Source organism: Stegostoma tigrinum, chromosome 1, assembly GCF_030684315.1.
Source record: "Stegostoma tigrinum isolate sSteTig4 chromosome 1, sSteTig4.hap1, whole genome shotgun sequence".
NCBI lineage: Eukaryota > Metazoa > Chordata > Chondrichthyes > Orectolobiformes > Stegostomatidae > Stegostoma > Stegostoma tigrinum.
Genome location: NC_081354.1, coordinates 109,787,018 through 109,799,940, shown reverse-complemented (window position 1 = coordinate 109,799,940; position 12,923 = coordinate 109,787,018). Strand labels below are relative to the sequence as shown.

The following is a 12,923-nucleotide window of genomic DNA, read 5'->3' as shown; positions in this document are numbered from 1 at the left end:
GCCACCAAAGAAAGTGGTGGATGTTGGTACAATATAGCATTTTAAAAGGCACCTTGATGGGTATATAAAGAGGAAAGGTTTAGAGGGTATAAGCCAAATGCTGGCAAATGGGACTAGATTACTTTAGGATATCTGGTCAGCATTGACAAGTTGGGCAAAAGTGTCTGTTTCTATGCTGTGTATCTCTGACTAATCTAATTTGGGGCGGCACGGTGGCTCAGTGGTTAGCACTGCAGCCTCACAGCACCAGGGACTCGGGTTCGATTCCAGCCTCGGGTACCTGTCTGTATGGAATTTGTACATTCTCCCCATGTATGTATGGGTTTCCTCCCACAGTCCAAAGATGTGCAGGTTAGGTGGATCGGCCGTGCTAAATTGCCCGTAGTGTTTAGGGCTGTGTGGCTTATAGGGGGATGGGTCTGGGTGGGATGCTTCAAGAGGCGGTGTGGACTTGTTGGGCCAAAGGGCCTGTTTCCACACTATAGGGAATCTAATCTAATCTAATTGCGTTCCTTTCCATGGAAAATGCAGACCTAACTGATATCGTTGTAAACAAATCTGAAATGCAAGTGCCTATTAAGGTTTCACTGTTAATCGTTTTTCTTTTAGAAGCAGAGAAAACACTAAAGTTACTTAAAATAAGGATCCTGTAATGTTTATTTATAGAGTTTGCCCGTTTTATTTTTAGATATCTTTAACATTCTCTCGCATGATTATAGTGGAATGGCAATATCAAATTCTTCCATGGGGAAAATAGCTTTTGAATAAAGTGTCTGGAAATATTAACTCTTACTACTTTTTCTTTTTCAGTTTGACGAAAAATGTTCCCATTTTTGTGTGCACTATGGCATATCCTACTGTGCCTTGTCCTCTTCATATTTTTGAGCCACGGTATAGGCTTATGATTCGAAGATGCATTGAGACTGGTACAGAACAATTTGGAATGTGCATCAGTGACCCACATACTGGGTATGTTGTAAACCAGTTTATAACTAATGTTTTTAAGTTTTTATTTCCCAATTAGATCCTGTTGCAGGGTTCTTAAGTCAAAATACCAGCCAACAGTGTAATTGAACTTAAAGCATGATGTTGTGCATGTTGGAGTGGAATGGCACTCATTTTATTTCTTTTAGAATTATATAAGCAAACCTGAAAATAAAAAGGCTTATCTGGAGAAGGAACTAGTATTGTCACAAATTTTCACTGTGCAAAATAAATACTGTTATAACTCTAACTGGACATTTCTGAATTGAGAAAAACAAGCATGCATTCCAGTACATGATCATTTAAAAGATAATGTACTTCAGCAAAGAATGTCGCATACCTTAAAATACTTTAGTGAACATAATCTATTCTAGTGTTGGGTGAAAATTCCTTCAGAGAGAAATGAAATTGGAGGCATGTAAATGTTTGCATATTATACCAAAATTAGAGGATACCTAATGCTGTATAAGACTAAAACAGTTTGGGGGATCTTGATCTGCTATTGGTTTGGGCTCATAAGTATCAAATAGAACTCCATGTCAGCAAATTCAATGTGAAACATTTTTGATTTCTTAAAATCAACAGTACCCATAATCTGAATGGAGGTAGGCTCAATGTCATTTAGAGCAAAGGATTTTGGGATACAGGTTCTCAGAAAATTTAAGGCATTAACTTGGGGGATGTTTATTGCAGTAAAATGTATGGAATGTTTATTTTCATCTAACTTGAGAACGAAAGCCCAAGGATAAAGTCTTAACTAGTTCACACATACAAACACTGTGTGTGCACGCGTACACATACACTATCACGATAGCTAACACAAGATTAAGGAAGTGGTGCTCAGCTGTTTCTTGCCATTGTTATCAATACAGAACACCCACACCTTTCCAATAAGCCACCGTTAAACATGAAAAGTTAGTCCTAGAAGTCAAGCTATTGATTCGTAGTCTGACAAAGTAGTGACTGCAAAGACCCAAGTATGTTTGCCCCAAATTACAAAAGTTAGAAGACTCAAATGTATCAGTTGGTGTTACCATAAAATGTCTGAAAATCTGTAATGCTATCAAATTGTTCATGCATTGGGAAAACAGCGCTTTAGAAAAGTTTGAGTGCAGTAACATTGCAGGATTGGTAAATCGCAAGAAATAACTTACCACTGTAGTTTGTAAAATATAATTTAAAAATCCTTAATAGATCAGTGGAGACAGTGACAGATACTTAAGACAATATTTCAGAGTACTCCATGTATTATTACTATAAAGAAAAATTCGAAGGGGAGGACTTGACATTTGTGGTTAACACTAAAGTTGAGGAAAATATCAAAACTGAGGAAAAGCGCATCCATACAAAGATGCATGGTAGGTCAGATAATTGGTCAGAGTATAAAGAACAACAGATTTATTAAAAGGTTAATGAGGTTGAAGAAACAACAGCATGATAGCAAGATTTTCTACAGGTGCTTGAGAAGGAAATGAATATGTAAAGTGAGTGTAAGTACTCCAGAAAGTGAGAATGGGAAGTTAATAGTAGATAATAAGCAAGTGGCAGACAGAATGATAAAATATTTTGCTTCTTTCTTCATGATAGAGGATATAGAAACATTTCAATAGCAATTGTAAATCAACCAGAGGAAGGGTATGGGGAATTTGATAAATTACATTCATGAGGGAAGAGATTCTATGCAATCTGATAGAACTGGCAAGTCTCCAGGTCCAGGTAGACTTCCATTCAAGGTCCTTAAAGGTTGCCCTAGTTGCTAATGATGTAGATCCATTAATTTTCCCAAGTGTTTTTACACTAGATTCAGTAAGGCTCCATCAGACTGGAAAAGTAACACACACAATCCCTCTACTCAAGGGAGAGGCACTAAGCAGGAAACTAAAGGTGACTTAGCTTAACATTTCTCATGCAGTAGCTGCTAGAAGCATTTAAAGAGTGAGAAGCTGGACAGTCAAAACAATCTCCAGTATAACCTGGAAGAGTCAGCACGTTTCATGAAGGGGAAATTACATTTAACAAATTTATTAGACTTTTTCTCAAGAAGTGAAGTGCAATAAATGAAAGATGTATTGTTCTTAGAATTAGAGAATTGTATTTGATAAGGTACCTTATCAAATGCTATTGCAGAAACTAATAGGCGTAACATATTAGCAATTATTGACAGTTGGCTGGCAGCAAATAGTATGCATAAATAGGCCTTTAGCAGACAGAGTCCTGCACGTGTCTGTGCTGGGGCCTCAACTTTTTACAACTTATGTCAATAACTTAAATGAGGGGGAGCAAAGGCATGCAGTTAAATTTGAAACCAACACCAAGACGTGTAGGAAACTATTGTGAAGATGATAATGAGGTTGTGTTTGGATATAAATTAGTTTAGTGCATGGTCACAATCTGGTAGATGAAGCAACATGGACAAATGTAAAGTTGTTTATTTTAGCAGGAAGAATGAAATAATGATATTACTTAAACAGGGAATGACTGTAATCAAAGTGCAGCAGGATTCTTGTACATGAATCTGTATTGGTGTGCAGGTCCCACATTGAGTCAGAAAAAGCTAATGGAATTCTATGCTTCATTAGAAGAGGAATTTAACATAAAAATAAAGATATTATCCTTCAGTTATATTAGCATTGGTCAGGCTTCGTCTTGAATGGTGTGCAATTTTTCTCTAGTTTTTTAAGGAAGCGTGTAAGTGAGTTGGAAGTGGTTCAGAGGAGGCTTTTCAGTTAACAGCTGAAATGAGTGGGTTGTCTTATGAAGGCAGGTTTCACAGTATGGCCTTGTTTCCACTGAAGTTTAGAAGGATGAAGGGTGATTTTGGGCACTGTTTAAAAATCAAAGGGTTACCCTTTTACTACAGAGCTGAGAATTACTTTTTTTTTCCCAGAGAGTTATTGACTTTGGAATTCTCTCTCTGTCTTAGAAGTTGGCAGATCAAGGCCATTGCTATAATGGTTATTGTGGGTAAGTGAGAATGTGGAATTTTGAACACACGCTGATCAGCAGCAATATTAATTGATGGTGGAGCTTGACAGCCTGAGTGGTCATCTTCTGAAATTTTGCATGTTAGTATGTTAAGTTAGCTAGTATGTAACTCGGTGGTTAAACTGACTTAACAATATAAAATGTTGAAGTGATATTTCTAAATTTGTAACCTGATTTGTTAAATGAACTACAAAGATATAGCTTTAGAATATGGAAGCGAATTGGTATAAATGTAATTCACGGCAACCACCCACGCAGTAAATGTCTGCAGTTTGAAGAACTTGAATTCAGAGTAGATGTGCTGGCATCTGAGCTTTGGATTCCTTGCAGGAGGCAGTTGCACCCTAAGGCAGATACTTTGATCTGTGGTCAGGAACAACAGGGCATGACTGAGAGTGATGCAGCTATGGGCCCCTATAAAGAACATTTTCCTGTATTTTTCCATGGATCTCTGAATGCATGAGAGAAATTTCTCCATGTGGGTGCTATTGTAGTGCTGTGAGGGAACCTCCTAGTGGTGGCTGTGCAGCTTAGATTAAACATTGTTTAGATGTTCGTAGCAGAGGAGTCTCAGGCCGTGCATTGATTCAAAAGATTTGACGATCACGCAGCTTACATGGTCTGGAGTAAGGGTCTAGGCCCGAAACGTCAGCTTTTGTGCTCCTAAGATGCTGCTTGACCTGCTGTGTTCATCCAGCTCCACACTTTGTTATCTTAGATCAGCAAATTGTTCATTGCACAACTGGTGCAGGGATCCATTCAAATGGGTGCAGTAAAAAAGGAAGACAGGTGTTGCAGGGATAGATGTAGTTCCCTACATCCAAGAGCATGATTACTGGAGGCTATTGTATCTACCTTGTACCATGAAAGAAGACATCAATAGAGGAGAACATGGGACTGTAAGAATCTAAATTGTTATTCATATAGGTACCGAAAACATGAGTAGAACTGAGAAAGGGCATCGCCAGCTAGGCAGCAATCTCTAATTGCCCAGAGGGCAGTTCAGAGTCAACGACACTGCTGTGGGTCTGGGGTCACATGTAGGCCAGACCAGGTAAGGATGACAGTTTCCTTCTCTAACGAACGCCAGTGAGCCAGATGGGTTTTTCCAATAATTGACAATGGATTCACGGTCATCATTAGATACTTAATTTGATTTTTACTGAATTTAAATTCCACCATCTGCTGTGGCAGGATTTGAACCCAGCTCCTCAGAATATTATCTGGGTCTCTGGATTAATCACTCGGCCATCGCCTCCCCTATGATGACGTGGTATTTGTTCATTTTTAAAAATGGAACCACAAGATGATACCATTCTTCAGAAGCAGGGTCCTGACCTGAAATGTTAACTTTCCTGCTGCTCTGATGCTGTCTGGCCTGTTGTGTCCCTCCAGATCCATACTGTGTGGTCTCTGACTCCAGCATCTGCAGATTTTGCTATCTCACAAGATGATAATTCCTGGATTATAACCAGAGCCACAAGCCGTTAGGCATTGCAAGCAATTAGGAAAGCAAGTAGAATGTTAATCTTTTTTGCAAAGGAATCGGATTAAAACCTTACTCCTGTTGTATGCTGCCTAGGCAAGACCTGGAGAACTGTTTACTATTCTGCTGTCTTTCCCCAAAGAGATGTATTTACCTTGGGGGAAAAAATATGCAAAGATGATTCACTAAACTGATAATGAGATTGTCTTATACTCAGTTTTAAGTTGATTTGTCCTATTTCTCAAATTTGATACATTTCTCTGAGTGTTTAGAAGGAAAAAGCAGTGCTTTTTAAAAATATGAAATTCTTAAGGGACTTCACAAGATAGACATAAGGGACAGTATATACCCTGGTCACAACTAGGTCAGAGTCTTAGAACATAGGGCTCAGGACAAATTTCTTTACTTGATGTGTTTGAGCCTTCAGAATTTTCTAACACAAAACTGTGGATATTGAGCAGTTGAGTACCTCCAAGTGCAAGATGATGTAGTTGTGGATAATTAACCATTATCTTGTTTGAATAAAGGAGTATATTTGAAGGTCCTTCTACCAAAGTTGTGTTCTTTGTTTTAATGAACGTGATCTCTATTATTTACAGATTTACAGATTATGGCTGTATGCTGCACATAAGAAACATTCACTTTCTTCCCGATGGACGATCTATTGTGGATACTGTTGGAGGAAAATGTTTCAAGGTTTTGGAAAGAGGACAAAAAGATGGATATTACATTGCCAATATTGAATACTTGAAAGATGTTAAGGTAGGGATTATATGAAGCACTTAAAAGTATTACAAACTGCAGCGAGGAGTGATTGCAGGCAGTTGACAGGACACACAACCAGTTAGCATTAGTAGATCAAGATAATGGGAACTGCAGATGCTGGAGAATCCAAGATAATAAAGTGTGAAGCTGGATGAACACAGCAGGTCAAGCAGCATATGCTGCTTAGCCTGCTGTGTTCATCCAGCTTCACACTTTATTATCTAGCATTAGTAGATCATTCAGCCCTTTGAGCTGGCTGCTCCATTCAACAAGATCATAACTGAATCCCCTATCCCAATGTATTCCTGCCTTTAAAACGTTATCTATCTCTTTCTTGAATATATTCAATGACTTTGCTTCCACAGCCTTCTGTGGCAATGAATTCCCTTTGAAGAAAATATTCCTTGTCTTAGTCCTAAATGGTCAACCCTGTATCCTGAAACTGATGCTTGGTTCTAGATTTGTCACGTAAGGAAAATGTCATTCCTGTATCTAGTTTAACCAGCCATTTTGGAATCTTGCACATTTCAGTCATATCCCTTCTGATCTTTCATGAATGTAGGTCCAGTTACACCAACTTCTTCTCGCAGGACAGTGCTCCCATCCCTGGTAAAGGCCTAGTGAACCCCTGCTGCAGTCCCTATTTGGCATGTGTATTCTTTCTAAGAAAGGGAGAGCAAAACTGCCTGCAATGCTCCAGGTACAGTCTAACCAAGGTTCTGTATCAGTGCAGTAAGACATCCCTATTTCTGAACACTTCACCTCCTTTCATTGAAGGCCAATTTGTCACTTATCTTCCTAACTGCTTGCTGCAATTGCCTGACTACTCGCAAGGGCACCCAGATCCCTTTGTACACCATGCCAACATATCACAATATAAAATAATGCATTTCCTTTCTGTTTTCACACTGAAACGTATAATTTCACATTTAGCTATTATAGACAATAGACGATAGTCAGTAGGTGCAGGAGTAGGCCATTTGGCCCTTCGAGCCAGCACCACCGTTCATTATGATCATGGCTGATCACCCACAGTCAGTATCCTGTTCCTGCCTTATTCCCATAACCCTTGATTCCACGATCTTTAAGAGCTCTATCCATCTCTTTCTTGAAAGTGTCCAGAGAGTTGGCCTCCTCTGCCTTCTGGGGCAGAGCATTCTATATATCCACCACTCTCTGGGTGAACTTATGCGTTTACCCATTTGCTGAATTTGCATAAATCATCTTAAATCCTCCTTGCATCCTCCTACAACTCTCAATTTCATTTAATTGTGAGTTATCTGCAAATTTGATAATGTTGCATTTGCTTCCCTCATTCAGGTCATATATATCAAGTATAGCTGGAATCCAAACACTGATCCTTGCAGTACTCCACCAGTAATTGCCTGCCTCTTGGAAAAAGGCCCATTTATTGCCACTCTGCTTCCTGTCTGTCAACCAATTTGTGATCCATGCCAATGTATTACCCCCATCCCAGATGCTTTACTTTGCCCACTAACCTCTTGTGAGGGCCCTTTTTACAAGCGTTTTGAAAATGCGTATTCACTACATCCCTTGTCAACTGCACTAGTTAAAGCTTCAGAAAGCTCCAGTAGATTTGTTAAGCATAATTTGCATTTTGTAAACCCATGCTGGTTTTATCCAATCTGGTTATACTTTACAAATATTCTGTTATCACGTGTTTTATAATAACTATAGCATTTTCCCAGTACTGATGTTAGACTAACTGGTCTTAATTCTGTGTTTTTCTCTCCCTCCCTTTTTAATTAGAGAGATTACACCTCACACCCTCCAATCTGTAGGAACTGCTCCAGAGAATAGAATTTTTTGAAGTTGACCACCAATGCATCCAGTATTTCCAGGGCTGCCTCCTTTAGTACCTAGAGATGCAGATGAGGTCGCCCTGGTGATCTGTCAACCTTTAATCCCGCTAATTTTCCCAGAATAATTTTCTAGCCAATACTGATTTCCTTCAGTTCCATCATCTCACTTGATCCTTGATTCCGTAACATTTCTGGGAGATTATTTGTGCCCTCTTTTGTGAAGACTGAACCAAAATATGTTTTATATTCTTGTGCCATTTCCTTGTTACGAATCTGTAATTTCCCTAGCTTCTAATTATAAGGGGTCTACGTTTATCTTTACTAATTTGTTTCTTTATACATATTTATAAACATTTACAGTCTGTTTCTGTTCCCAGCAATTTTACATTCATACCCTATTTTCTCCCTCTTGATTAAATGTTTTGTCCTCTCCCACATTCTAAAATGCTGCCAGTCTTCAGGTTTGCTACTTTTTCTGGCTCTTCTTTGGATCTAACATTATTCCTAATTTTTTTTTAAGTAAACCATGATTGGTCCACCTTTCCTCTTCTGTGTTGTGCCAGGCATGTATGAATAATGTTGTTTTCCATGTACACACTATTTAAATATGCACAATTTAAAGACTCTTACCCTATCTGGATGCATGATAGCATGCTATGGCAACTGCTCTTCCAAAGACTGAAAGAACCACACAGCTCGTATGACGGACCGGACTCTAACCTCCCATCCATTGACTTTATACTTCTCACTCCATTGGGAAAATAACCAACATAATCAAAGACCCTTCCCACCCTCTTTATACCCTCTTCTGTCTTCCTTTTGTGGGGCAAAAGACATAATAGTTTGTAAATATGTACAAACTGATTCCAGGTGGAAGCAATGGTCTAGTGGTATTATTGATGGACCCAGATTATGTTCTGGGGACCCAGGTTCAAATCCTACCACGGCAGATGGTGGAATTCAAATTCCATAAATATTTGGAATTAAGAAGCCAATGATGACCGTGAATCCATTGTTGGAAAACTTATCTGGTTCACTGTATCCTTTTAGGAAAGGAAGCTACTATCCTTACCTAATCTCGTCTGCAAATGACTCCAGATCCACAGCAATGTGGTTGACTCTTAACTGCCCTCTAGGCAATTAGAGATAGGCAATAAATGTTCCCTAGCCAGCGATACCTTTATCCCATACATGAATAAAGAGTGGAAAAAAAACCCCAAAAACAGCTGCTTTCCCCAGCAGATGCTGGAGTCAGAGATAAGTGTAGAGCTGGAGGAGCACAGAAGGCAGCATCAGAGGAGTAGGAAAATTGATGTTTTGGGTCAGGACCCTTCAGCCACGCTCTGTTCTGTTACCCTGATGCACTCGTATAGCACAATCTGCCAGTAAAGCACGCAAGACAACACTTTTTACTGTAACTCCGTACATGCGATAGTAATAAATCAAATCTTTGCCTATCCGCTGTCAACCCCTTTAGTAAACTTCCCTAATCTATCTTTGCCAATTTAAGCCTTATTACCCTCGTAGTTTTCTTTATTTAGAATCAGCTTTGGATTTGACTACCTCACTGTCCGTCTTAATAAAGAATTCTACCAGTTATGATCAGCCTTCCAACACTGCACAACAATCTTTTCTCATTGCATAGTACCCAATCTGGAATAGCCTGCTTTTTGGTTGGCTCCTCAACGTATCAGTATAAAACAAACCATCTGGTACACACTCCAGGAAATTGCCATCCATGATACCATTGTTTCATTTGTCCAATCTATATGTAAATTAAAGTCACTTGTAAGGATTTATATCAATTTGCGCTGATAATTCATCTATCTTATTGGGAATGATCTGCATATTACGACACAAAGCCTTTAGACTTTTTTAAAACCTTGGTCATCACCTTAACTTTAATTTGCACAATGGCCTCGTTTATTTGTCTGTTTTTTTCTGCATTCCACCTTTGCTCTGACCTTACTGTCTTTTGTTTCTCTCTCCTCTGTCTCCCCACTCAGATTCCACTTTGCCATTCTAGTTTAAATTCTCTTCCGCATCACGAGAAAACACTCCAGTGAGGACATTGGTCCTGGTTCTGACCAGATGCATCCTGTTATACTTGTACAGGTCCCAATCTCCCCAGACCTGGCCCTCAGGTAAAAGTTTTAATCTTTTGTCAAGATCTAATTTAGCGGAAATCTAAGTTTAAAGTCATAGGAACAAGAGTAGGCCATTCAGCCCCTCGAGCTGATTCATCTATTTGATGAGATCATGGCTGATCTGTGGCCCAACTCCATAACCCCCCAACTTGCCTTTCACCCATATGCCTTAATCTTTTAGAGATAGTAATAACTGCCGATGCTGGAGTCTGAGATAACACAGTGTGGAGCTGAAGGAACACAGCAGGCCAGGCAGCATCAGAGGAGCAGGAAAGCTGATGTTTCAGGTTAGGATCTTCTTCAGGAGCCCCCTTCCTCTCCTCCTTTTATGAAGAAGGGTTCTGACCCAAAATGTCAGCTTTTCTGCTCCTCTGATGCTGCCTGGCCTGCTGTGTTCCTCCAGTTCCACAACGTGGTATCACTTAATACCTTTGTATTATCTATCTCCAATTTAAAATGAGCAACTGGTTCAACCATTTCCAGAAGTGCTTCCTAACATCTCTGGTTGAAAGTCTGAAAATTTGGTCTGGCCCTATGTCCCCATGGTTCTAGAGTTCCCAAACAGTGGAATAGTTTGTCTTTATCCATCTTGTCTTTTCCTGTTAATACCTTGATGACTTTACCAGATCACTCCTTTAACCCTCTGAATTCTAGAGAAAATAGGCCTAATTGTATAGTCTCTCCTCATTATTTAACCTTTGAATACAGGTATCATTCTTGTAAATTTATATTATACTTTCTTCAGGGCCAGTATGTCCTCCTTAAGGTGGGGTGCAACCAGGGTTTTATATAACCAAAGCATAATTTCTGGATACTTGTACTCCAGTCCTCTAGATATAAAGGCCAGCATTTTTTTGTTTTATTCAACCCATTTTTCCTCATCAGCCTGTTCAGAGATGTTTTTCCATACCTCTGGAACAGGTGGGATTTGAACCTGAGCGCCTCAGTCCAAGGGTGGGGACACCACCGCTGCACTACAAGAGGGCCGACCAGCATACTTTGTTTTTAAATTTAACCTATTTTTCTAATCAACCTGTTTAGAGATGTTATTACACATCTCTGGAGCAGGTAGGCCTTGAATCTAGGCCTCCTGGTCCACGGGTAGGGACACTACCAATGTGCCACGAGAAGGTTCGCCAGCATTCTGTTTCTCTCTTTGATTATTTTCTACATCTGTTTGTTACACCATTTTAAATATCTGTTGTTCTGAACCCCAAGTCTCTAGACATCCACTTTATTGAATATACCATCTAAAAAATACCCTGATCTATCCTTTTTTTGATCCAAGATAGATGACCCTACACTTGGTTACATTGAACCCCAGCTTGCTAAAGTTACTAACCTTGAGCTATTTTAGCATGGTGTCCACTGGAAAAGCAGTTGGGCGTAGCCAATTGAAGCAGCAGCTGAAACCAGTTCCCCCAAAAGAATCAGATGAGTCTGTTGTATCACAAGCATGTAAAACTAGCCAACTTAAAATAGTGTGGTGGGATTTGGGTGTTTATAAGGAAGGAAAGGAGGTGGTCCTTTGCTTTCACTCACTATTTCACCCTCAAAGAATTAGTTGCTATTCTATACAAGAGTAAAAGCAAATTATTTACTGATTTTGTGGTAGGTGTCTGAGGTTTATTCTGTTTCTAAGGTACAAGATATGATACGTAAAAACAAAATTAAGGAGCAGATTAGAACATATTAAAGAAGGTGGTGATGTGGCATAGCCTCAGCATGTGGAGATTCCTGAATGCCTGTTCGATTCAGGACAAACACATTTGCTGTAAGTGAAATTTGATCAGCTTCCGCTTGGGAACGGTGCTGGAGGCTGAACTGCAGGATCTACTTGGATTGCGTGCACCAGGAGACAATCATACCTCTTGGGATAAGGCCTCCTAATAATTAGAATAGTGAACTGTCACAAGAAGGACAAGAAGAAATAAGTGAGTGGGCAGAGATCTGACAAATGGAATATAACGTGGAAAATGTGAAACTACCCATTTTGGCAAGAAAAATTAAAAACAAAATTTAAATGGTGAGAAATTTCAGAATTCTGATGCAGAGGGATCTGGATGTCCCAGTGCTGAATTGTATAAAGCTAATTTGCAAGTACAGCAAATAATTAGGAAGATTAATAAATTATTTTTGTAAGAGGAATTAAATTCAAAAATAGGGAGGCATATAATTACAATATACTGTAATAATGTCAGTACAGTACGGCTCAAGTGATTATTATTCCAGTGAAACACAGTGGCAGTTTTTGTCACCTCTTCTTTGGACTGTATTTTAAATGTAAATCTGTATTTGTTTGTAGGTTACAGGAGAAGAATTGTATAAACTTACAAATCTTCATGATAAGGTGTATGCACAAGCTTGCAAATGGTTTCAAAACTTGAAGAGTAGATTCCATAGTCAAATCCTTCAGCACTTTGGACCAATTCCAGAGAGAGAGAGAGATTTACAGGTATTGCATCTCTCAATCATTTTTTTTTTTGGGGTGATTGCCATGGTGAATAATATTGAACTTTGCTAATATCTACCTTTATTTGAAGTTAGTAAGCCACCCTGTGAGCGTGGGTGTCTGAAATTCTTTTCACACTGATACAAGTCATCATAAAAATAGTACCAACTGTTTTGCACCATGACGCTATACAAGTGAAGGAAAACACGAGCTAAGCAGGGTGGGAAAGTCTTGGGTTACAAATGGCAAAGTAAAGATGTAACCTTAAGCAGATATTTGAA

The 12,923-nt window shown here is 39.2% G+C and overlaps 1 protein-coding gene across 1 annotated transcript in view; it reads left to right on the top strand.

The window, feature by feature from the left end:
- lonrf1l (LON peptidase N-terminal domain and ring finger 1, like) overlaps positions 1 to 12,923 on the top strand; it is a 35,817-nt gene that overhangs the window by 21,078 nt on the left and 1,816 nt on the right. The window contains exons 8-10 of the mRNA XM_048529831.2: positions 811 to 969; positions 6,055 to 6,217; positions 12,496 to 12,645. Coding sequence (XP_048385788.2) covers positions 811 to 969; positions 6,055 to 6,217; positions 12,496 to 12,645 — 472 coding nt within the window. The remainder of the gene's footprint in view (positions 1 to 810; positions 970 to 6,054; positions 6,218 to 12,495; positions 12,646 to 12,923) is intronic.